The 22,012-nt window shown below is 48.3% G+C and overlaps 1 protein-coding gene across 1 annotated transcript in view; it reads left to right on the forward strand.

Moving 5' to 3' along the window:
* Positions 1–731: 731 nt before the first annotated feature.
* Positions 732–22,012, forward strand: part of LOC308634442 (scavenger receptor cysteine-rich domain-containing protein DMBT1) — a gene marked incomplete at both ends in the record, with an annotated part of 62,084 nt that continues 40,803 nt past the window's right edge. The window contains 11 exons of the mRNA XM_081268259.1: positions 732–866; positions 1,768–1,849; positions 2,084–2,155; positions 4,768–5,085; positions 6,218–6,275; positions 6,372–6,410; positions 9,861–10,051; positions 12,704–13,021; positions 14,454–14,483; positions 14,997–15,347; positions 21,040–21,193. Coding sequence (XP_081124385.1) covers positions 732–866; positions 1,768–1,849; positions 2,084–2,155; positions 4,768–5,085; positions 6,218–6,275; positions 6,372–6,410; positions 9,861–10,051; positions 12,704–13,021; positions 14,454–14,483; positions 14,997–15,347; positions 21,040–21,193 — 1,748 coding nt within the window. The remainder of the gene's footprint in view (positions 867–1,767; positions 1,850–2,083; positions 2,156–4,767; positions 5,086–6,217; positions 6,276–6,371; positions 6,411–9,860; positions 10,052–12,703; positions 13,022–14,453; positions 14,484–14,996; positions 15,348–21,039; positions 21,194–22,012) is intronic.

Genomic DNA, 22,012 nt, shown 5'->3' on the forward strand with positions numbered 1-22,012 from the left:
ATAAGCTGTGGGACTTAGGACAAATTTCTTAGCCCTGTCAAGTCTCAGTTTCTTTGTCTGCAAAATGGGAAGCCCACACCTGTTGTAAAAATTAAGAGAGAAACATGTAAGTTAGTGGTTCTTGGGGACTCCTGCTTTTCACTCACAAACAACAAATGCCACAATATAGCCACACAAAAAGATTTTTATGAGACAAAGGGGCCTCTTTGCTCCAGGACACTGTAGTTGTGGCTGAGGAGGTGTCTATGTGACCTGCTGGTGGACGGGCTAGGTGATATTCCACTGGATATGTTGACATCTCTCATGTCTATCCCCATCCACAGCTGGGGAATCATATATGAATGACATGTTCCTGTTAGGAGTTTTAGAAGTTCCTTAAAGAGGCGTTCATCTTTTGGAAGAGAGGAAGTAGAAAAGCCCAATTTTCACATGAAGTTGGAGATGATTCTGGCTATTGCTCGTGTGTGGGTGCATGAGAACGATGGGATCTTACATGTATGTGAAAGGAGGACATGGCCACCTGGGAACTTAAAGGAAAAAAACCTTCCAGAGACTGGAGGCATGACACCCAGTGTCCCTCCTCTTTGTGCTCCCTGCCCCAGGAGGGGCTCGGGCTTCATGGAAGCCTCATTCAGGGCACGTGGGGGACAGTGTGTGGTGACCTCTAGGACCTGGCTGAGGCCACTGTCATGTGCCACCAGCTGCAGTGTGGCCAGGTGGGGGCAGCTCCCATGGGGGCCCACTTTGGGGCAGGCTCTGGGAAGATCCAGCAGGATGGCATGCAGGATGTGGACAACAAGAGCCACCTAGGGCAGCATGGCACAGGGGCCAGGGTGGGCACAACTGTGGGCACCTGGAGGGTGCAGGTGAGGGGCTGACTGTCAGCATTGGAAGGGACTCCTAGCTCCCCCTCCAGTCCTCCCCTCCTGCACTCCCCCCACACACATGCACACACACACACTCACCTCCCCCCACACACACACACAGACACACACATGCCACAGTTCAGTCCAGGAATACAGCAGATCTAGGTAGATCACCAAAGCTGCCTATGTTTCGTCCATGTTTGGCATCAGTCTAACCAGCCCCTTGACTGCCCAGAGGGCCAAGTCCAGCTTGCAGACTGATCCAGGCCCAGAAGTGGGCTGTCTAGTTTGAAAATTCAGGCTAAACTTGAATCTAAAAATCACAATATTCATCACAACAACAATAAAAATTCTTAATCTAGTGAAAGAAATGAAAGTAGAGAAGGCACAAAATAGCAAGTTCTTTATTACACCAACTGGCCAGATCCGAGACGGCTGCCCCTCTGGACCCAGAACCACTCTCCATTCACCTGGTCCCTTTACTCGGACCTCATACTTATCTGTATGGGCCCACAGACCTTACAGTTTGTGACCTCTGGGTGACAGGCCAAATTTGTCAGCTGATGCCCAAGGCCCTCCCCATTCTAAGCCTACTGACCTTCCCAAGGCCATCTGTCCCTCTAGCTGGCTCTCTACCTCACTGCGCTTCCCAGTCTTTCCTGGTTCTCTCCCACTTGCTCCTGCAGTAGCTTCTCTGCAAACTATCAGCTCCACAGGTTGCCCCCAATCAGTCCCAAGCAGCCTCTCTCCATGGGACACAGGGCTTCCTCACGGTGAATTGTGGTGATGGTGTGTGACCTCCATGGTAAAGACACTCAGTCAGATTTCCAGGTGCCATTTCAGAGCTGACCCCCTTCCCTGACAGGTCTGCTGTGTGACTGACCATCCTTGCCTCCTTCAGGGAGGTCAGAGAGCAGCAGACGTGGGCAGAAGGCAGCAAAGGGAGATGTGGACAGCTGATGGCCTCTCCTACCGCAGGTCACGTGGGAACAGTTCCCATGAGTTTGCTCTCTCAGCAGCCGTGTGGCCAACAAGCAGCAGTGCCCTGGCCTACCCTCAGGAGAGACCTTGGGTCTATGGGGTCCCTGGCCTTGGAACCCTGTGGCATCTTTTTTCCTACTGAGTCCCGGCAGGAGGCAGGCACCCCCTTGGAGAAACCGTCTCTTCTCCCGTGGTGCAACCTGCTCTCACGACTGTCCTTCCTTCCCCGTCCCTAGCCCATGAGAACCTGCTGCCCACCTCTTCAGGGATGCCAGCAACTCAGCACCCACCTTCCTCTACACTGGCAGGTAGGGCTGTGTCGTTCTGTGTTGCGGCTTTTGGACAACTCTGCTCCTTTGACAATGAAGGGATGAGTGGACGCATGTCACTGGGGACCTGGAGAGCTTTGAACGAAGGAGACCCTGGTGTGGGCTGAGGGGGTGGGGTGGTACCATGGAGTCGTGAACGCTGTGATAGGGTGTTGGGGTGCCTGGAGAGGGTCACCATCCAGACCTGAGGGTCAGGCAGGACGCGGTACCTCATGCGGGGCCTGGAGGGTGAGAGGGCAGTGGGACTGTGCTATACAGGAAAGTCCCAGACGGAGTACCCATGGGCCATGGAGCAGGACTTAGAGCAGCCAATAACCACACAGTCACTGACAAGGGAGGAGGCTCAGGCCCTCTGAGATCTTTTTGTTTGTTTTTAATGTGGTCAGGGACAGGTAATATTTAGGGGAATTCAGATTGAGTTGGGCGTTGGATTTTTATAAGCTAGGTTCAGCCTGAGGCTAGATAAGACAGGAGTGAAATATTCAACCTGATTACTCCCTTGATCTGTTGGTACTGCCAAAAGATTTGGGAGGACTGAGAAGAGCCACCACCACCGTCCTGGACTGAAAGTATTCTGGGTGAGATAGTGCCCAGCGGGCCTACTGACCATGGCCTTGAGAAGATGGCAACGGCGCCATGGATGGTTTTGTGACTTTCAAGTCTTTGAATTCACATTCCATCTTTTCCCCCCTCATTCGTTTATTGACTTTCCACCCTGCGTGCCCACCATGCACTGAACCAGGTCCTGCTTTGGATAATGTGTGAGTGACTCCCACAGTCTCTGTTCTCCGGGAGCATGTCATTTAGTAAGGAGACAAGTCTTGTACACAGAAAACTATAGCTCAACTAACATGTGGAGGGAGGTGGTCTGTGAGAGACCCTGCCATACTCCTCCTGCATCCTCAGAGCATGGCTGGTACTGTTCTGTGACCCCTGGGGAGTGCTTTCTGCACACACTTCTACAACACTCATGACCACACCCACTGTTTTCACACCCATCTCACCCCAGACATGTGAGATCTGGACCCCTCTCGGCATCCCCAGCCACCTACCAAGCAAGAACAAGCCTTGTCAAGCCCTCTTCCAAGTGCGCTTCCTCTCTTCCGCCTCATGACAGCTTGTAATTCCCCTTCTCCTCAAGGCCACAGAGCTAGTCAGGGATGCTGAGCTGACCCGACATCCACGTCTCTGTCCACTCAACCTCCTGGTTATCACCTGCTCAGGGAGAGAACATGTGTGCATTGTTGGCTCTACACATGACAGTGTGGCCAGTCCTAGGAGAGCCACAGCAAGTGGCTGAGAATCAAAAATGTCAGTCCCGGTCTGGGTGATCATCAAATGGAGCCACTGGGGATGGAATCCGAAGGACGGGGGGATTTCAGTGGGCAGGAATGGGTACTTTAAGCCAAGTAAACGGAAATGGGGGGCATTTGCTAATGGATGAGCATTTGGTTTCATGGTACAAATCCTCATTCAAGAAAGATTAATTGAAGGGAGTACATGGTGGGATATAGATGGGTCTTGGAGAGCCCAGCCCAGGGGGTACAAACCATAGAGTCATCCCCCCACTCTCTGGACCTCCCTTCTTCCTCTGTCCCCTCGTGAGTCATTTTGAGCAGTTTCTCTGTTCACTTATCTGCTCACGTATGACTATCATGGTTGCCCCCAAGGGAAGCGTCATCCCCTGAGTCCTCCAGCTCTCTTCCCAATTCCAGATACCCAGCACAGAGACCCTGCACAATCCAGCACCTGCACTGGTTTCCCTGGGGTCAGATGTGCACTCCACATCAGATCAGGCAGACTTCCCCTGGGGATTATGGCTTTGGCCCTGTCTCATCCTGACTATGGAAGGTGCAGGTTATCCAAAAAGAGAATATGGACAAAGATGTGTGTAAGTTATCTATTGCCATGTGAAACCATCCCAGAACACTGTGGCTTAAAACAACCTCCATTGATAATTGCTCACAAGTAGTCAGGTGGGCAGTCTGTGGATGCAGGATAGGTTCAGATGACTTGGCTAGATTTGCTCATGCATCTGTGGTCAAAGACTATCTGTCCCAGGATGGCCTCCTTCACATGTCTGGGAATTCTATAGTTGTCACCTGAAGTGACAGAGGTGACAAAGTTGCATGTCCTTCATCACTCAGCTCAAGCTTATTCACATGATGCTCCCAAGTGCCCAGAGGGTGAGCTGCAGCCTGGGAGGCCTCTCATGCCCTCAAAGCACAAGGGCACTTATCCATGCTCCCTTGGCCAAGGTGAGCCAAAGGCCCCCAGCCCAGTGTCAAGGAGGGAAGAAAGAGCCCAAATTCCAAATGGGAGAGGTCACGCGGCACATTGTAAAGAGTGAGGATACAGGGAAGAGAAGAACTGGACCCACTTCTAGAAATAATCCCCATAGGCAAGTGGTCCTAAAGTAGGGTGCAGATAAGGGATGTCACAGGCTGGAGCCCACGTGTCTGGTGAGTGGCATGGACTCACTCAGAGCAGCCCAAGGAAGATCAGGACCAAGAGTCTGTCATGTAGACAATAGTCCAGTCACCAGTGAGCTGGGGGCAGCTCTCACTACTTGAGCCTTTGTCCTTCCCCAGGAGGCTGGGCACCTGTGCGGCTGGTAGGCTCCCCTGAGAGGTGTGCTGGCCGTGTGGAGGTTTTCTACCAAGGAGTCTGGGGGACAGTGTGCGATGACCTCTGGGACCTTTCAGAAGCAAACATCGTCTGCAGGCAGCTCGAGTGTGGCCGGGCCATCTCAGCCCCGGGCGAGGCCCACTTTGGGGAAGGTTCTGGGAAGATCCTCCTTGACGATGTGCACTGTGGAGGACATGAGCGGCACCTTGGGGAATGTTCCCATGCCGGCTGGTTCTCCCACAACTGTGGTCACCAGGAAGATGCCAGCGTGATCTGTTCAGGTAACCCTGAGCCCCTCCAGATGGGGCCCAGCCTAGCTCTTTCCAAGAGCGTGCTTTATACAGTTGGACTTGAATCCGTGTCATTCGCTCACGGCAGATGTTGTCCTCTCCCCTGCCTGCAGATGCTGAACACTCAACTGTCTCACCACCAGGTAAGGAGGGTGCTGTTCAAGTGGGCAGCTCATCAGCACCTTGGAGAACAGGTTCCGCTGGAAACTGGATGTCTTGTCCTCTAAGCCTGTGGAGGGGGTTGAGAGATGTGGAAGGACCTGACTGTCCAGGGGAGAGATGGATATACCTCAGCAGTCACCTAGCTGCGCCTCACTGGCTACCTCTCTGTTTACTCACCATGAATTTCACATTCAGGAGATGGATTTCTCAATATCTCCGACTTCTGAAGAGCACCGTGGGTGCTTCTGTTCTGAGGTTTTACATAGATGCAATAGCTATAATTGGGTGGGAGGTGGTGAGGATATGGGTGATGGCTAAGGATACTTCCTGCCCAGGGGTGAATGGCCACTGGGACCCATCTGGGGAAAGCCAAGCTGAGCCAATCTCAGTTCCACCCCTCTTGCCTCTGCCTTGTTCCTGGTGCATCTCTGCCCCCACCCCAGAGCCCCTGCTGTTGGCTCCCCACACACTCTCAGCCTCGACACCTAGTTTCCCATGCCCATTCTCTGTTCCTCACCCAGGGTTCTTCTACTGGCAGTCACCTCTCAGTCAGAGTTATGTGAACATGGTTTGATAAGGTCTGGTAAGCATTCACACCCCTCCTGTGTAGTCAACTCTACCAGGTGGAAATAAAGTGATCCAGGAAGAGAATCCAGGGAGGTGTTGAGCTGAGTGTTTCTGGTGGGGAGATATTGGGGACCTCGAGGAGAGCCCACACTTTCTTTGGGTCCTGACTCAGCACCTCTGAGAAGCACTGTGCTCCTTCCTCTTCCCACAGCATAAGTTCATAACTCCCAGCCTTTGGGTCACCAGAAGAGGCCTAGGGGCCAGTATTTTAAGTCTTTAGTTTTCCCAAATCCTTCTATTATAAAACACCTCATTTTCACGTTTGAGGAAAGAATTATACATCAAAGTCTGGGAAGAATTCAGATCAGTGCCTCTTACCGCTTGCACATTAAAGGTGCACACTCAGGCCTCCCCCAGAGACTCGTTCAGTGGTTCTGGGAGGAGCAGAGACAGTAGGTGTGTTACAGCTCCTCAGGATTTTCATGTGCAGACAGTGTGTGGATATCAGTTCCAGATGCTGGTTCACGTGTCCTTTTTGTGTTTCACAGGTCACCAGTTGGCTACGCTGGCAGAGACAGTGGCTACAGGTGAGAACGTGTGTCCCTGAGCTCTGTTCAATGTCTTATAGCTCAATCTTTGAAATGATTCTTCAAGGAAAATGTGCCCAGATACTATCCAGGTGCCACTTCTGAACCTGTGTTCTAAGAGAAGAACCTAATAATGATGGCCAGTGGAATGAGGGTTCACTCCATTTCTCATCAGTCAAAGAAGGAAATCCAAACAACCAAGTGATGCCAGCCCTGATGGCCGGCCTTCCAGCAAGCCCGCCATGAATGGAGGGAAAACCTGCAGCTGTTACCATAGTGATGCCACCAGGGTGCTGCCCAGGGCCATGCTTTTAGAGAGTGTCCACCATGACGGGCAGTTTTCTTCTCCACCCTTTCCCTTTCTCCGAAAAACCTCTGTCCTCCTTTTCTATACTTTCTTTCTCATCTGCCATTCTCCCCCCCCCTCCGTTTTGCCTGTGTTTTGGGTTCCAGAAGCTCCACTGTACTTAGCACTACTTTGGGATAAAGAGTTAAAATACTAATGTTGGAGAAGTGGGTGGTCCTTCTAGAGAAGAGCCACAATTAGATGACCAGGGCACAATTAGATGAGTGTAGGTCCAGATAATCTGAAGGAGAAAAGCCAGCTGTTTCCATCCTCACGGAGTCACCTTTAATTTTGAATGGAACGTTGGATGGCCAGATAAATAAGACAAGCAGACGAAGAACCAAACAGATGGGTGAACAGGGGGACAGAAAATGATATCGGCATTAGGGCTATTGCAGGGGTGGATAACTCAGGGCAACTTCTTTTATTAAATAATAGATTTTTAAGAATGTAATTTTAAGAAATTACGGCTGACAGTAATGGGGTCCTGCCATCATCGGATCCACCGAGAGTCTACATTGCCTTGGCCTTAATTGACCAAACTGAAGGAGAACTTTACTCATAACCACAGGTGGGCTGACAAAATTCAAAGTTATAGCCCAGGACTAGGGAGTAACCAAGGGGAAGGGTTGGGCCAATGTAGGACACCAGCTCTTTCCAGCAAGCCCATGTCCATGGTAGGATTCCCAAAAGAGAGAAAAGATGTTTCTAGCTTCAGACACATTCATGCTCTAGTTTCCCAAGTTTGCAAGCCTTTTTAGACTGGTTTATACCTCTACTCTATCCTAAGACACCACAAAATGATAACCCATGAAAGCTTTTTTGGGAAAGTGTGTGGGAGAGTGTGAATTAGAAAATTTCTTGACTGAACAATGAGCCGAGCAGCCTGTGCACCTTGGGCCCTCCCTCCCCAGGTGGCTGTGTGGTGGGATGACCTTGGAAATTCTAAAATCTCTCTCTTTATTTAGAAAATTCTCAGTGTGGTGGCATTGTTAGTCACTCATCTGGAAGCATTAGAAATCCTCCAAAGTATGAAATGCACGACAACATAACCTGCACGTGGGAGATCACGGCAAACACGTCTCACCGTATACGGCTGGCATTTCCGTGTCTCGAGTGAGTGCCCAGTGCATTACCTCAGTTCACTGTGCAGTTTAAAAATCCCAATTACCTTTTTCCTTAATGGATATTTTAAACAAAAGTGTCCTTTGTGCATTTTTTTTCTTTTGAAATAGCCACAGATGCATAGGAAAGTAATGCTGACTCCTGCAGACCCCTCACCAAACTTCCCCCCATGGTGGCGTCACGTGCACGACTGTAGAACAATGTCGAAGCCAGGAAGTTGGTGTTGGTTGTGATACTGTGTGCTGGACTATAGATCTCATTCAATTCCCACTAATCTTACATGTACTTGTGAGTGTGTGTGTGTGTGTGTGTGTGTGTGTGTGTCTGTGTGTCTGTGTGTAGTTGCATGCATTTTTATCCCATGTCACATAACTAGCACCATATTCCAGATATAAAACTGCTCTGTTACCACAAGGGAACCATCTTTTCACCCTTTGCATTCACAAACTGCCCCTCTTCCTGCCCCCTGAAAACAATCTGTCACCTCTACAGTAGGTCACGTTGAGGATGTTATATGATGGAAGCCTACAGTAGCACTCGGGTTGGCTTTTCCATTCAGCACAGTTCCCTGAAGAGTTCCTGAAGATGCATCCAGGTTTCTTTAATCCTCTCTTCCTTGAAGAACATCTTTGTTGTTTCCATCTTTAGGTATTACACAGAAAGCTTCTATGGACATTCACATGCAGGTTTTTGTGAAAACATTAGTTATTTTTAGAGGAAATAACTAATGCCCAAGAATGTGATTGCTGGACTGTGTAGTGTGTACATGTTTAAATTCTTAGAACACATTAAACTATTTTCTAGAGTAACTTCCATGTCACATGTCACCAGCAACACCTGAGATCTTGTTTCTCCACATCCTAGGGAGCATCTGGTATTTTTTTTTAATGTTAGCTGGGGTTGTTGGTTTGTTTGTTTGCTTAGGCAGATCTTTTATGAGTCTTGTTAGATCATATTTAGGCATTTCTATCTTTCTTGTTGTTGTTGGAGCAATTGTAAACAATACTGCTTTCAGTTTGGGTTTCCAGGCATTTGCTCATATGTAGAAATATGACTGATTTTTGTATATTTCCATGAATCTTTAATTAAAATAAAAATCATCTATGAGCTTTGGATAGATTGTGTGTGTGTGTGTGTGTGTGTGTGTGTGTGTGTGTGTGTGTGTGAGAGAGAGAGAGAAAGGGATGTAGGGATAGACAGAAAGACAGAAGAAAGACAGAGTATGTGTCTAACCAACTGGCTAAAGAGGCAGTCTAGGAAAACCTTACACCTATTAAGTCAGGAAATTTTAGGTTTTAAAATCATAAATATGCAAGATTGATGTCCTTCATAGATGAATGCCCCATGGAAATGAAGCCTAGGAACAATGTAAATTACTTATTACTCCTGGATTTTGCCTAATGGAAGGATGGCTTGAAATGATGGCTCTCGGGTGGTGACCTGGAAATGGTCTCTGGTGGTAGTTGGACTGAAGTTCACAGAGAACAGCTTTGGAAAAGATCAGATGATTTCCAGACAGCAAGCTGGGTAGAACTGTGGCCTGCTTCTCTCTAAGCAGGTTGGCTGCCAGAAGTTTGTAAATGGGTTGTTGGGAACTGGAGCTGCTCCCACTGCGGGCCCACATGGAGCTGAGCAGCCTGTGCACCTTGGGCCCTCCCTCCCCAGGTGGCTGTGTGGTGGGATGACCTTGGATAGCCTTGGCCTGCCCTTCCCAGCTGGGAGGTCCCACAGCCTCAGCTGTCCCAGACCTGAGCAGGGTAATCTAGAGCCAGCTCCTCCTTCTCTCCCAGCTACAATCCCCTTCCCTACAGGTAGTGGCACCAGGGAGAAGAAGCAGCCTAAAAAGACCCATTCCGTCTCTACACGACTTTGAACTTGTCCCCGGCCTCTGTAGCCACACACAAGGCTTGTCTCATATCCCACCTTCCAGACCTTCTGAGGAGGAGACTGAGACACCCCGTGGCTGTTTCTCTCCCCAGCCTCGACTGCACCAATGAATATGTGGAGATCCTGGACGGTCCCCCAGCTTCAGCAAAGTCCTTGGGGAGGAGCTGCTCTGGCTCCCACCTCACCTACACGTCCTCCTCCAGCTCGGTGACCCTTGTGTACTTCCGAAGCTCCAACAACATAGGCAAACACTTCACTGCTTATTATTATTCTGCAAACAAAGGTAAGAATGGTGGCCTGGAGCCACAGCTCTGGACTGACTGCCTGGGGACCGTCACTTGCTCTGTGACTTTGGGCAGATGGCTCGGCACTCCTGCTCTGTTTGGGGAAAGTAGGAGGACCTTACTCCTGAGTGAGGGCTGTTGCGAGCTACGCATGTCATGACGCGCAGTGCGCTCAGCAGAGTGACGGCACATCCCGGATGCAGCGGCTGGCTGCTCTGTCCTGGGCGCGTTCCCACCGTCAGGTCCTTGGGAAGTCATTTCCGATGTTACTCTGAATCTGGTTTGAGGTGGGCATTTTAGGACCTGCAGAAGATGTGATCTCAGCCTAAAGAAATCTGAAAACGACCTCAAGGAAGTAAGACAAATACACATGATGTAGCTGGACAGATAGAATACCCTGGACCAAGGCAAACCCGTAGAACAGAGAGAACGTACTAGAACATACTAAATCGACACATGCATGCATCTTGGAGAAAGATATTGGGAACAAGAGCAGCACAGGCAGAGGCTATGCATAGTGATGAAAACCAGGGAACCAGGCTCCTTTGGATTCGGCTTTGAAACTGGCAAGGCTGCGAGCAGGGAAGTGGGGAGAGGCAAGCGAGGAGAGAGAACAGCGTGCACCCAGGGACGGAGCGTTCGAGGTGTGCGGGAAGGCGGGCAGAAGCCAAGCCAAGGGTTTCTCCTGAAGCACAGCCCAGTCCAGTCAGCAAAACAAATCAGTAACAATAAAGATCCAAATAGTCAAAGTAATAGCTAGTGCTTTTTGTCTATTATATTTATGCAGCACATTTCAAATTTCCTACCACGTGTTACCCTTACATAAACCATGGTTCATCCCCTTCTACATTTGGGGGAACCAAGGTTTCCGGGGTTCCGTAATTATCTGAGGTCCTGCACTACTTACTGCCAAGAGGAAACAGGCAAAGCCAATAGAACTGCAAGTGCCTCACGTCTGCCTTGTCCAAGATGGGGCTCAGAACAGTCTCCAGTGGCTCTCGCAAGTGCCAGGGTGACTCAGGAACCTCCTGGGGAAACACGCCGTAGAGCAGAGGAGATGTTCTGCAGCACAAAGTGGATCAGGGGAAATCACCATGATCGGCATCAAGCAGCCCTGATGATGTCTCTTGTATTTGCAGAGGCTGTGTTACAGACCCCACATCTGATCAGTGAGTCCTTCTTTGTTTTGTTACTAATCTACAGGCCTACTTTGTATTTCTTGCTCATCCTCCCTCCCAGGGCTTTTACAAACATGTTTTCCAATTCCATGTATAAACCTCCGGTGGTGGAGAGATTCTGTCTGCATGGTGTCTGCCTCTTCACAAGTTGTGCCTATCAGTAATCAGGTTCCTATATAAAGATAATTGTCTATTTGATTTCCTAGTCTCTTGTTTCTATCAAAGATGTTGAAACACACCTAATTAGATACTCCATGTCGAGGGAAAGTTGACCAAGCAGAAGCAAGCAAGAAGGACAGCAGTTTTCCCCAGAAGGACACTGGGTGTGAATGTTGGTATTTTAGCACAGAATGGCCCACTTGAAGTATTGTACATTTTCAGCAACTGGGTAGAAGGGAATACTGTTTCAATTGGCCCAAATGCAGATGAGAAATAGGACCCATGAGAAATGAGTGATTTGGAAGGTCATTACAGAAGGCAGAGAAAGAATCAGCCAGAAGCTGGGCACATAACTGCTCTCAGAATGTCACCTCTTGACTTGCCCCAGTCCTCCTTTTTAATTCAAGGGCGTCTCCTTGTATCCACAGCCATCCCCACATCAATACCCAAGTCTGGAACGGCAAGACCAGGTAAGCCTAGCACTCCCCCTCCCCTGACCGTGTCCCCTCCTCTCAGAGTCTGCGTTGGTCTGTGCTTCTGTGTCTGCTCCATGTAGGGAAACGAAGCCAACTGCACACAGTTCATCCACCTGCAAATGAGCCAGTTGGCTCTGCGCAGGCTGCAGGGCCATTCCAGACTTTCAGATCTGGCTCTGGCACCCCACCATGAGCAGATTCCTTTTCTTTCTTTCTTTCTTTCTTTTTTGTTTCGGGGTCGGGGGCTCGGTGTCCTCAAAGCCTGATCAAGTTTGCAAATACCTTCCAGCAGGATTGTCTTTTTGTCCTGGTGCCAGTCCTGATCAAGGTCAGCCTCGTGTTGGCACCACAAATGGGCTTTTCTGGAGTGAGTGGAGTGCCAGAGCCAATCCAGAGGCAGCAGATAGAGGGGCAGAGAAACCAAGGTGAACCCTGGAGGCGGGGACCTCAGTATAGGTCTGCTGCTTATGGATTCTCCAACGTCCAGCTTCCTCATTGTATCCCTGAGGTGCATCGGTACCCTTGTAGTGTCACCTGGAGTTATTATAAAGGTGAACACCGCACATGAAAGTGCTTCACAAAATCACAAATCCTCATGCAAACTATTTGTAATGTTTTTCTGCATTTACCCAAAACCGATTGGCACACACCTCTGGCAAAATAGTTAACGGATTTTTTTAAAGCTAAAAGTTGTTGGCAGTCCCATGACTAATCAAACTCCAGTTGTCGGCTCCCAGGTTCTCTGTCTCTAATGGGGGTGTGAGGGGCGGAGCTCAACGGTGTCATGGAAGGACACCCCACTCCCAGAGGACAGCAGTCAGCGGGTCTTCATCTGCAGGGAACTGGGCAGAGCTGCGGCTGGTGGGCGGCTCTGGACGCTGCTCAGGACGCGTGGAGGTCCTCCACCAGGGGACCTGGGGCACAGTGTGCGATGACCTGTGGGACCTGAATGAAGCCGAGGTCGTGTGCCGCCAGCTGGAGTGTGGGCAGGCCATGTCTGCCCTCGGGAAGGCCCACTTTGGCCCAGGCTCAGGAGACATCTTCCTGGACAACCTCCAATGTGCCGGGGTGGAGCGTCACCTGGGCCAGTGTGCCCACTCGGGCTGGCTGGAGCACAACTGCGGCCACCATGAAGATGCCAGTGTCATCTGCTCAGGTAACCTCTCTCTCTCAGATGGGCACTGCCAGCACCAGACTGCTCCAAGACCTCGCCACCGGCCAGCACTCAGAGTTGGTCAGGGAGAAAGACAGGATCCTCAAAACTCACCGCATTTGATTTTTGCTCTTCCTCTTCCAACTTGGCTAATTATACAATGTTTTAACTACCAGGCTCCAGAATCAAACATTTTGATTTTCTCATTTGGTGGTGAGCATTAGCAAAGGAAAGTGTGCTTCGCTGAAAGTACACAGCATGTGTGCTGTGGGATCCTTCCAGGGCTTCTGAAAAGGAGCTCAATCAAAGAGGCCACAGGAGGCAGTGGAGCTGGGGAGGCCGAGCTGGCTCTCAGAGCTGGAGTGAACACCCAGACTGTATTTGGGTGGCCCTTAAACCCTCTGAGCCTCTGTTTCTTCATCTATAAAATTAGTTGCTTTTGAGGGGGCTGAGGTTGTGGCTCAGCGGTAGAGCGCTTGCCTCACACGTGTGAGACCCGGGTTCAATCCTCAGCACCACATACAAAAATAAACAAGTGAAATAAAGGTGTTGTTGTGTCCAACTACAACTAAAAAAAATAAATATTAAAAAAAATAGTTGCTTTCTTGCAGGACTGCCAACAGGAACAGAGATGTGTTTGACAAAGCCCTGGCATAGCGGCTGGCAAAGAGGCTGCACATTTGACGCCTCTTCCTGCCATGTCCCCACTCAATTGTAACAGAGGAAATCTGTGTACTGAAGCAACCGATTTTAGTTTCTTTGTGACAGTTTTTTTTTGAAAACCCTGTATTTACTCATGTGCAAACCTTTAGTAGGAAGCAAATTAGTCACCTCTGGAGTGACTATTAATAGCCCTCTCTGCAATGGGACAAAATACAGCCATAATCCCTAATGTGACTTGAAAGAATCAGAATCACAACTCGAATCAGTGCTCGCTCCATGGAGCGGCCCGTGTGAGCAGAAGCTCCACTGTGTGCCCAGCCCACGCCCTGTGACTTTTAACCTAAGGCACACATTTAAAAGCATTGTCCTATGTGTTGTTTATTCACCTGTTTGTGGCATCTAACTGTGTGGAGCACCCTCTAACTTAGTTATCCCCAAATTTCAATGTTCTAGAAGATGAGTATCTCATCTGAGGTGCCCCCAGGGACCCCAAAAGCGAAACTCATCTGCTACAAAAGCAACAGCTTGTCAGTTTATCCTAAATGTACCTTTCACACCTGGTCATCTTCCCATAGCACTAGCAAAGCCACACAGAAACTTACATTTGTCTATAGATGAATCTGTTTCTTCTAATACTATGTTTTTTTACTGGGTCTAACTTTCTCATGTTGCATTAATAAACAGGTAGAAGGATATAATTAAAGCTTCATCCTCAGTTATTGAAGCCAGGATTCCCCCAAAATGCTGATGTATTTATCTTTCCTCTCTACAGATGCTGCAGAATCTCTGTTGAACAGTCCAGGTGAGTTGTCTTCAGAGCTGCAGAAGTGAAGCCACTTCTTGGTCTTTCTACACGTGCTAGTCCCACTGGCTCCGAGGACCTTCCCCAGCTCTTCACCTGACTGGCTCCTTCTCACTTTTTAGGAGGTGCCTCCCAGCCACCACCTCTCTGTCACTCTTCATAGCACCCCATTCTTTCCCTTGATGCCTGTCACAGGGTGGAATAGTGCATGGTGCTGGGGTCTGTGCTTCACTGGTAAATAGACTGTGGGATCCTTGAGGGCAGAAACCCTACCTCAGGTTTATGGCTGCACCACACCACCTTGCAGGGAAGACAGTCAGGAAATACTGTTGAAATGAAATGAAATTTAATAAAGACCTCACAGCCTGCAGCTCAGGAACCCATGAGACGTGTGAGGAACAAAGCCCCAGGCTCGAGATTAGGGGTGCCCCTCCCAGCCCATCTCTGGGCCTAGTGCTGCTGGACCCCAGGCAGAGCTTTGAGGGGACTTGCACACCACATTTCTGTCTGCAGGGGAATGGCCAGGGCTGCGGCTGGTGGGCGGCTCCGGACGGTGCTCAGGACGCGTGGAGGTCCTCCATCAGGGGACCTGGGGCACTGTGTGTGATGACCTGTGGGACCTGAATGAAGCCAAGGTCGTGTGCCGTCAGCTGGAGTGTGGGCAGGCCATTTCTGGCCCTGGCGGGGCCTACTTTGGCCCAGGCTCAGGAGACATCTTCTTGGACAATCTGCAGTGCTCTGGAGTGGAGCGCCACCTGGGCCAGTGCGCCCACTTGGGCTGGTCAGAGCACAACTGTGACCACCACGAGGACGCCAGTGTCATCTGCTCAGGTACAAACTCTCCCTCTCAAGAAAACGCTTCTGGTAGTTGATTGAAGACGTTCTAAAGCTATCTTCCTGGATGGAAGTTTCCATCCCTCCATCTGCCCATTCCTTGAGCACCACTTGAGGCCAGCACTGGGCTCGGACAATGCCCCTGTGTGGGTGGCTCCAGGGTCGCACAGAGGAGGTCTTAGGTGACAGTGGGCAGCAGCCCCACCTGGGCAGTGCAGTACAGGTTCCAGTGCCCTGCCCCCGAGACAGTGACCAAGTTAATCCAAGCCTGGCCGCCATGAGGCAGAGTTGACCCAGCTTCTGAGCCCCAGTCCTCCGGCCAAAGACCTTGCCACATGAGGGCTGAAGGTGCCCGGGGACAGCTCTAGTATTCTGGGCTCATATTCCTTGAAAGGCCGTGGTCCTTCCTCCTCCATCCACTAAGGACACCCTTGTCACCCCACCTCCTCCACGCTGTGGACTCATTCAAGACGGTGACCTATTACCTTTCTTTGTGCAGCAGATTCAGCAGACCTGCCTCCGCCCACACCTCCAGGTATGTCCATATTTTTTCCTGATTCAGGCAACTTTCCAATAATAATAAAAACAGCAATAATAATAAAAGCAGCAAATACTTAAGGGCCAGGCGTTGTTCTGAGCCCTTCACATACAGACAGACGCTCCTCCACTTACGATGCGGTTAAGTCCCGATAAACTCGTTGCAAGTTGGAAAACATCCTCAGTCGAAGGAGACACTTCCTAGCCTAACCCGCCAAGCTCGGAGCTTAGCAACAGGGCTGAGCACTCCCCTGACTGCCTGGTGGACTAGGAGTGCAGCTTGCTGCAGAGGGCAGTACCCACTGGTGACTGCTAGTCTGGGGAAAGATCAAAATTCACAATCTGAAGCACAGTCTCTACTGAGTGAGTACTGTTTTCACACTGCTGGAAAGTCTAAACACTGTAAGTTGAAACCTCATAATTCAGGGATTATCTGTAACTCATATCATGCTCCAAATAACCCCTTGAGGTAGGTACTTCAATTATTTACATTTTCAATATAAACTGAGACATAGTGAATTAGCAAGGTTCACAGGGCAGGCCTGTGGGTAATCAGTGCCCTTGACCACCCATCTTAGTCTCCATACCATGCATTGGCCCTGGATACACAAAGATCAGGCAAAACTAGAGCCAAGATAGGGGATGTTTTGATCAGATTATTGCAAATCAGCAAAGCACTCCTGCAAAAAGGAACTATATGTTATTTTACAGATGAGAAGTGTGAGACACAGAAAGGTTGAGTAACTTTCTCAAGATCACTCAGCAAGTTAATGGTAGAACCACATTTTGACACTGACCAATCTGACCCTAAAGTTGAAGCTCTCGGGGATCGTGTGACTTTTTCCTGCTTTCACAGCTCTTATGACTTAATGATTGAATGATATCCATCTGTGATAAAACCAGAAATTAGAAAACAGCAGACCAACACACGCACAGTGAATTCCGACGTGACACTGGTGTTTCCTTTCATTGTGACAATACTTCCAAGCACCTGTTCAACACAGGTGTGGTGCAAGGGTTTCCAGATAAATTACTTTATTTATTCTTAGGGTTGAGGATTAGGGAGATCCCAAAGCCTGCCCAAGATAACTTGATTGAAAAGAGGCAGCACTGGGTGTTTGTAGGCCGTCCCTTGCCCTTCGACGCACCTGGATGCACCTGGATGCACCCGCCCAGCTGCAGAGAAGCCACAAGCCCTGGGAGAAGCTTCTCTCCTGCGTCTGCCTGGAGGGGCCCTGGATGTGCTCTGGGTGTTCTGGGGGAAGGCCAGCCCTTCGTGGGGGGCTGTGAGTGAGAAGGAGGGCTGTCTAAAGCTTGAGGGCCACGGTTAGGGGCGAGAGCCCTGGTATTCAAATGAGGCTCGTCTGTAGTTTTCTCATTCAGGTAAATTGCAGGGACAGTGGGGACAAGGCAAGTGAGAGGAGCCGTCTGGTTGCCAGTTGCTGCCTGAAAGCTTAGAGGCTGAAGCAGCCACCATTTAGATACGGGTCATGGGTTGTGGGCGGGGAATGTGGGCTGGGGTCAGTGGGGGGTCCTGCTCCACTGGGCGTCAAGCAGGGTCACTCCACGGTGTTCTCTGGTGGCTGACTCCCAGGCTTGGTGTGCCTGGATGTGGGCCGCTGGAAGGATGGGCTCCTGTCCACGTGGTCTCAGGGGCTCCTCACAGGGCCCTCCTGCAGGGCAGTCAGAGGTCTTAAAAGTTGGTGTCATGCTGGGTCCCATAGCACAGTGCTTGTAATCCCAGCAGCTCAGGAGGCTGAGGCAGGAGGATCTCGAGTTCAAAGCCAGCCTCAGCAACTTAGTGAGGCCCTGAGCAACTCAGAGACCCCATCTCTAAAAAAAAACAAAAAAAAAGTATATACACACACACACACAGACAGACACACACACGGGCTGGAAATGTGGCTCAGTAGTTAAGCACCCCTAGATTCAATCCCCAGTGCCAAAAACAAAAAGATGGTGTGGGGCCACAGGAGCAAGCCAGTGTTCTGAGACAGGAAATAGAAGCCGCCAGTCCCTTAAAGGCACATCGCCACCCCTTCTGCCATGTTCTGTTAGTCAAAGCAGTCCCAGAGCCCAGGCAGTTCGAGGGAGGGAAACTAGACCCCATCTCTTGACAGGAGGCATGTGACCTGACCAAGAAAGTGTGGCCTACTCTCACCAGCCACAGGCCCTGGAGGACATTCACTTGCGCCACCAACTCTTCTTGATTTACACTAAAGTCCTTGACATTTCTGGGAAAAGCTTTATGCTTCTCTAACTTGTAGATGAGAATGAACATTTCCCCCAGATGTCATTATTTTCCCCTTTTTCTCTTCCAGGTCCTTCTGTACCTTCTCAGGATCACATAGCAGGTAATCACTTCTTTTAAGTGGAAATGATTCCCTCAGAGCAGACTGGAGGCTGCTGCTCAGGATGTAGCTCAAAGAGACACAGGCAAGGGGGCCAGCTTCTCTGCTGCAACTCTAAAAGCTGAACTTTTAAAAATTCCATCTGTTCTTTTTAGATATATATTACAATAGAATGTATTTTGACATGTTTATACCTATATGGAGTACGGCTTATTCTAATTAAGCTCCCATTCTTTTGGTTGAACATGACGTGCAGTTACACCAGTCTTGTATTCATATATGAACATAGGAAAGTTATATCCGACTCATTCTACTCTTTCCTATTCCCATCACCCCCTTCCCTTCATTCCCCTTTGTCTAATCCAAAGAACTTGTATTCCTCCCTCCACCTCTTATTGTGTGTTAGCATAAGCATATCAGAGACAACATTCACCCTTTGGTTTGGGGGGGATTGAATTATTTCACTTAGCATGATAGTCTCAAGTTCCATCCATTTACCAGCAAATGTCATACTTTCATTCTTTTTTATGGCTGAGAAATATTTCATTGTGTATATACACCACATTTTCTTTATCAACTCATCTGTTGAAGGGCACCTAGGTTGGTTCCATAGCTTAGCTATTATGAATTGAGCTGCTACAAACATTGATGTGGCTGTGTCCCTGTGGTATGCTGATTTTAAGTTCTTTGGGTATAGAATGAGGAGTGGAATAGCTGGGTCAAATGGTGGTTCCCTTCCAAGTTTTCTGAGGAATCTCCATAATACTTTCCAGAGTGATTGTACCAATTTGCAGTCCCACCAGCAATGTTTGAGTATTCTTGATAATTGCCATTCTGACTGGAGGGAAATAGAATTGCAGTGTGGTTTTAATTTGCATTTCTCCACTTGCTAGAGATGTTGAACATTTTCTTATGTATTTGCTGACCATTTGTATTTCTTCTTCTATGAAGTCATTGTTCGGTTCCTTTGCCCATTTATCAATCAGGTTATTTCATTTTCCAGGGGTAAGTTTTTTGAGTTCTTTATATATCCTGGAGATTAATGCTCTATCTGTGGTGCAGATGGTAAAGATTTTCTCCCATTCTGTGGGCTCTCTCTTTACATTCTTGATTGTCTCCTTTGCTGTGAAAAAGCTTTTTAGTTTGATATCATCCCATTTGATTCTTGATTTTACTTCTTGCACTTTAGGAATCTTATTGAGGAAGTTGGTTCCTAAGCCAATATGATGAAGATTTGGGCCTACATTTTCTTCTAGTAGGGGCAAACCCCTCTGGTCTAAACCTAGGTCTTTGATCCACTTTGAGTTGGATTTTGTGCAGGATGAGAGATAGAGGTTCAATTTTATTCTGCTACATATAGATTTCCAGTATTCCCAGCATCATTTGATGAAAAGGCTATATTTTCTAAAATGTATGTTTATGATGCCTTTGTCTAGGAGACAAATGTACTTATGTGTGTTTGTCTCTGTGTCTTCTATCTTTTTCATTGGTCTTCATGTCTGTCTTGGTGTCAATACCATGTGGTTCTGTTATGATAGCTCTGTAGTATATTTAAGGTCAGGTATTGTGATGCCTGCTGCTTCACTTTTCTCACTAAGGATTGCTTTGGCTATTCTGGACCGAATTTCATGACTGCTTTTTCTATTTATCTGAAGAACATCACTGGAATTTTAATAGGAGTTGCATTACATCTGTTTATAAATGCTGAACTTTTAATGAGAGAAGCAGGTCAGAGTAGGCAGGAGGCTGACGAGAGATGTGAGAATGTGGCTCCTGAGCCCATCAGGCCCGGGCTCAGCCTGCCTTCTTTGGGAACAGTCCTGTAGAGAGGAGGCAACCGCCCACCATCCCCTGCCACATGTGTGGAGAGAGTACAGGGAGTTCTGCTCTCGGGGGCTTCAATGTCAGGCTGACCTGGCTCTGTCATTGTGACCTACAGATGTGATTAGTGGTAAAACTCTAGGACAACCAGGAGCGCTACCACTTCCCAACATCCATCTCAGGAAGGACGAGCAATCTGCAGGACCGTGATAGGACTGCAAATTGGCCAGAGGAGCAGAAAGAAGAAAACTTAAGCAACTTTACAATATGTAGGGACAAGGTCAATAAAGCTGGTTGTGTTTTCAAGCTTCCTCCAAGATCATTTGATATTCTAAGTCTCTGCTTCCTTACGTGTCATGCTGCTTTAAATGTACACATGTGTGCATATATCTAGTTGTACAAATTTGAAAACAAATATGAAAGAATCAGATTTCACTGTTATCTTGTTTACCCTTATAAGTCCAAAAAACTACAAGTTCCAGTGTGAGTACAACTGAGTTATAGGAAACACAATCTACCTTTTCTAGGGAAAAGTTATGAAAAAGTACTCCAAGGGGGTCCCAGTCACAGCCTCCCCAAGCAGTGCTCCAAGTCCCTTTCCCTTCATCTCGGGCTCATCAGACCCCAGAGTTGTTCTAGTGCCTCTTGCTCCCCAGACCCCCCCAATCTCTCCCCTACATGGGTGCACAACCTCTTTGTCTCTCCTTCCCAACCTCTCAGTTGGTAGATCTGCTCCCAGCATGCAAAACCCCAGGGGAGGAGGCAGTAGGCAGAGAGGACAAAGGTCACACTTCTCTATCAGGTGGTAATGAGGAGGGAAAGACAAGGAACTTTCATGAATGGTTAACACTTTTGACCCATCAGAATAGGATTGAATGCTCTCTCCTTCCTAAGAGAAATGAAGGCTAAAGATGGCTCAGATGGCTCTGGGTGTCCAGCCAGGCAAGGCCACTGGACTCCGCTGGACCACTGGGTGACACCATCCTGACATCTTTTTTTTCCTGTTGTTTCAGGAGGAAGTAACTCTTGTGGAGGGGTCATTTCTAGTCTCTCTGGCTCATTTTCTAGTCCACGATATCCAGAAAACTACCCAACAGACATCCAATGTGTTTGGGAAATTCATGTGGATAAAAAATTCCGCATAGAGCTCACGATTCCAAGTTTGAAGTAAGAAAACTTTTAAATATCCACATAACAATATCAGTTGTAAAATTATGATGAAGATATATCTTTTAGTGGGAAACATTTAAGGGTGAACCCAGAAAAACACAAAACTCTACCATCTTTCCAAGTCAAATTTGGCTTACATTCATAATGTCATGCACTGAGTCACTTCTAGCTTAAAAAACTCAGTAAGTAGCTTATTAACCCACTTTGCCCATTTGCCAGGTGTGAAACACCTGTAAAAATTTAAAATGAGCACCTTATGGTAACTTTGAAATAATTATCATGTTTTACAGGTCTAATCCTTTGAGAAAAATAATAGGTGAATGATTCGAGGTACATATCTACCTCCCATATGCATATGAAGATATTTATGAGGGATACAAAGTCTATATTATGATTTTTTAACCCATTTTAATGTGTCTTTATCAATCTTATTGAAATATTTACAGAATTGTAAGCTTGAGACTTCGTTGGTGAACATATTCACTTGACCTTCTCTGGATAGTTTCTCTTTTGTTTTTTTTTCCCCTAAAATTACCACAAAATACTCAAGACATTTTCCCTTGTAATACACTGAGTGCCAATAGTTTTCTTCTTAAACTTTATTTTTTAAATCTAAATTTTAAACAAACAGTAGGAGACTTTCCTTATGCACACATTGGCCCACTACTCCAGCCCTGGGACGTGCATCTTCTGAGTGTTCCACAAAGTGAAAGGAGACAGAAAAGACATTGTCTCATCCCTGACATGAAGAGAACAGGTGTAGTCCTTAGTCACTGCCATATTTTTGTCTCGGTGACATAATAGCTGACTTTTTAA

Source organism: Spermophilus citellus (assembly GCF_964194105.1).
Source record: "Spermophilus citellus genome assembly, chromosome: 15".
NCBI lineage: Eukaryota > Metazoa > Chordata > Mammalia > Rodentia > Sciuridae > Spermophilus > Spermophilus citellus.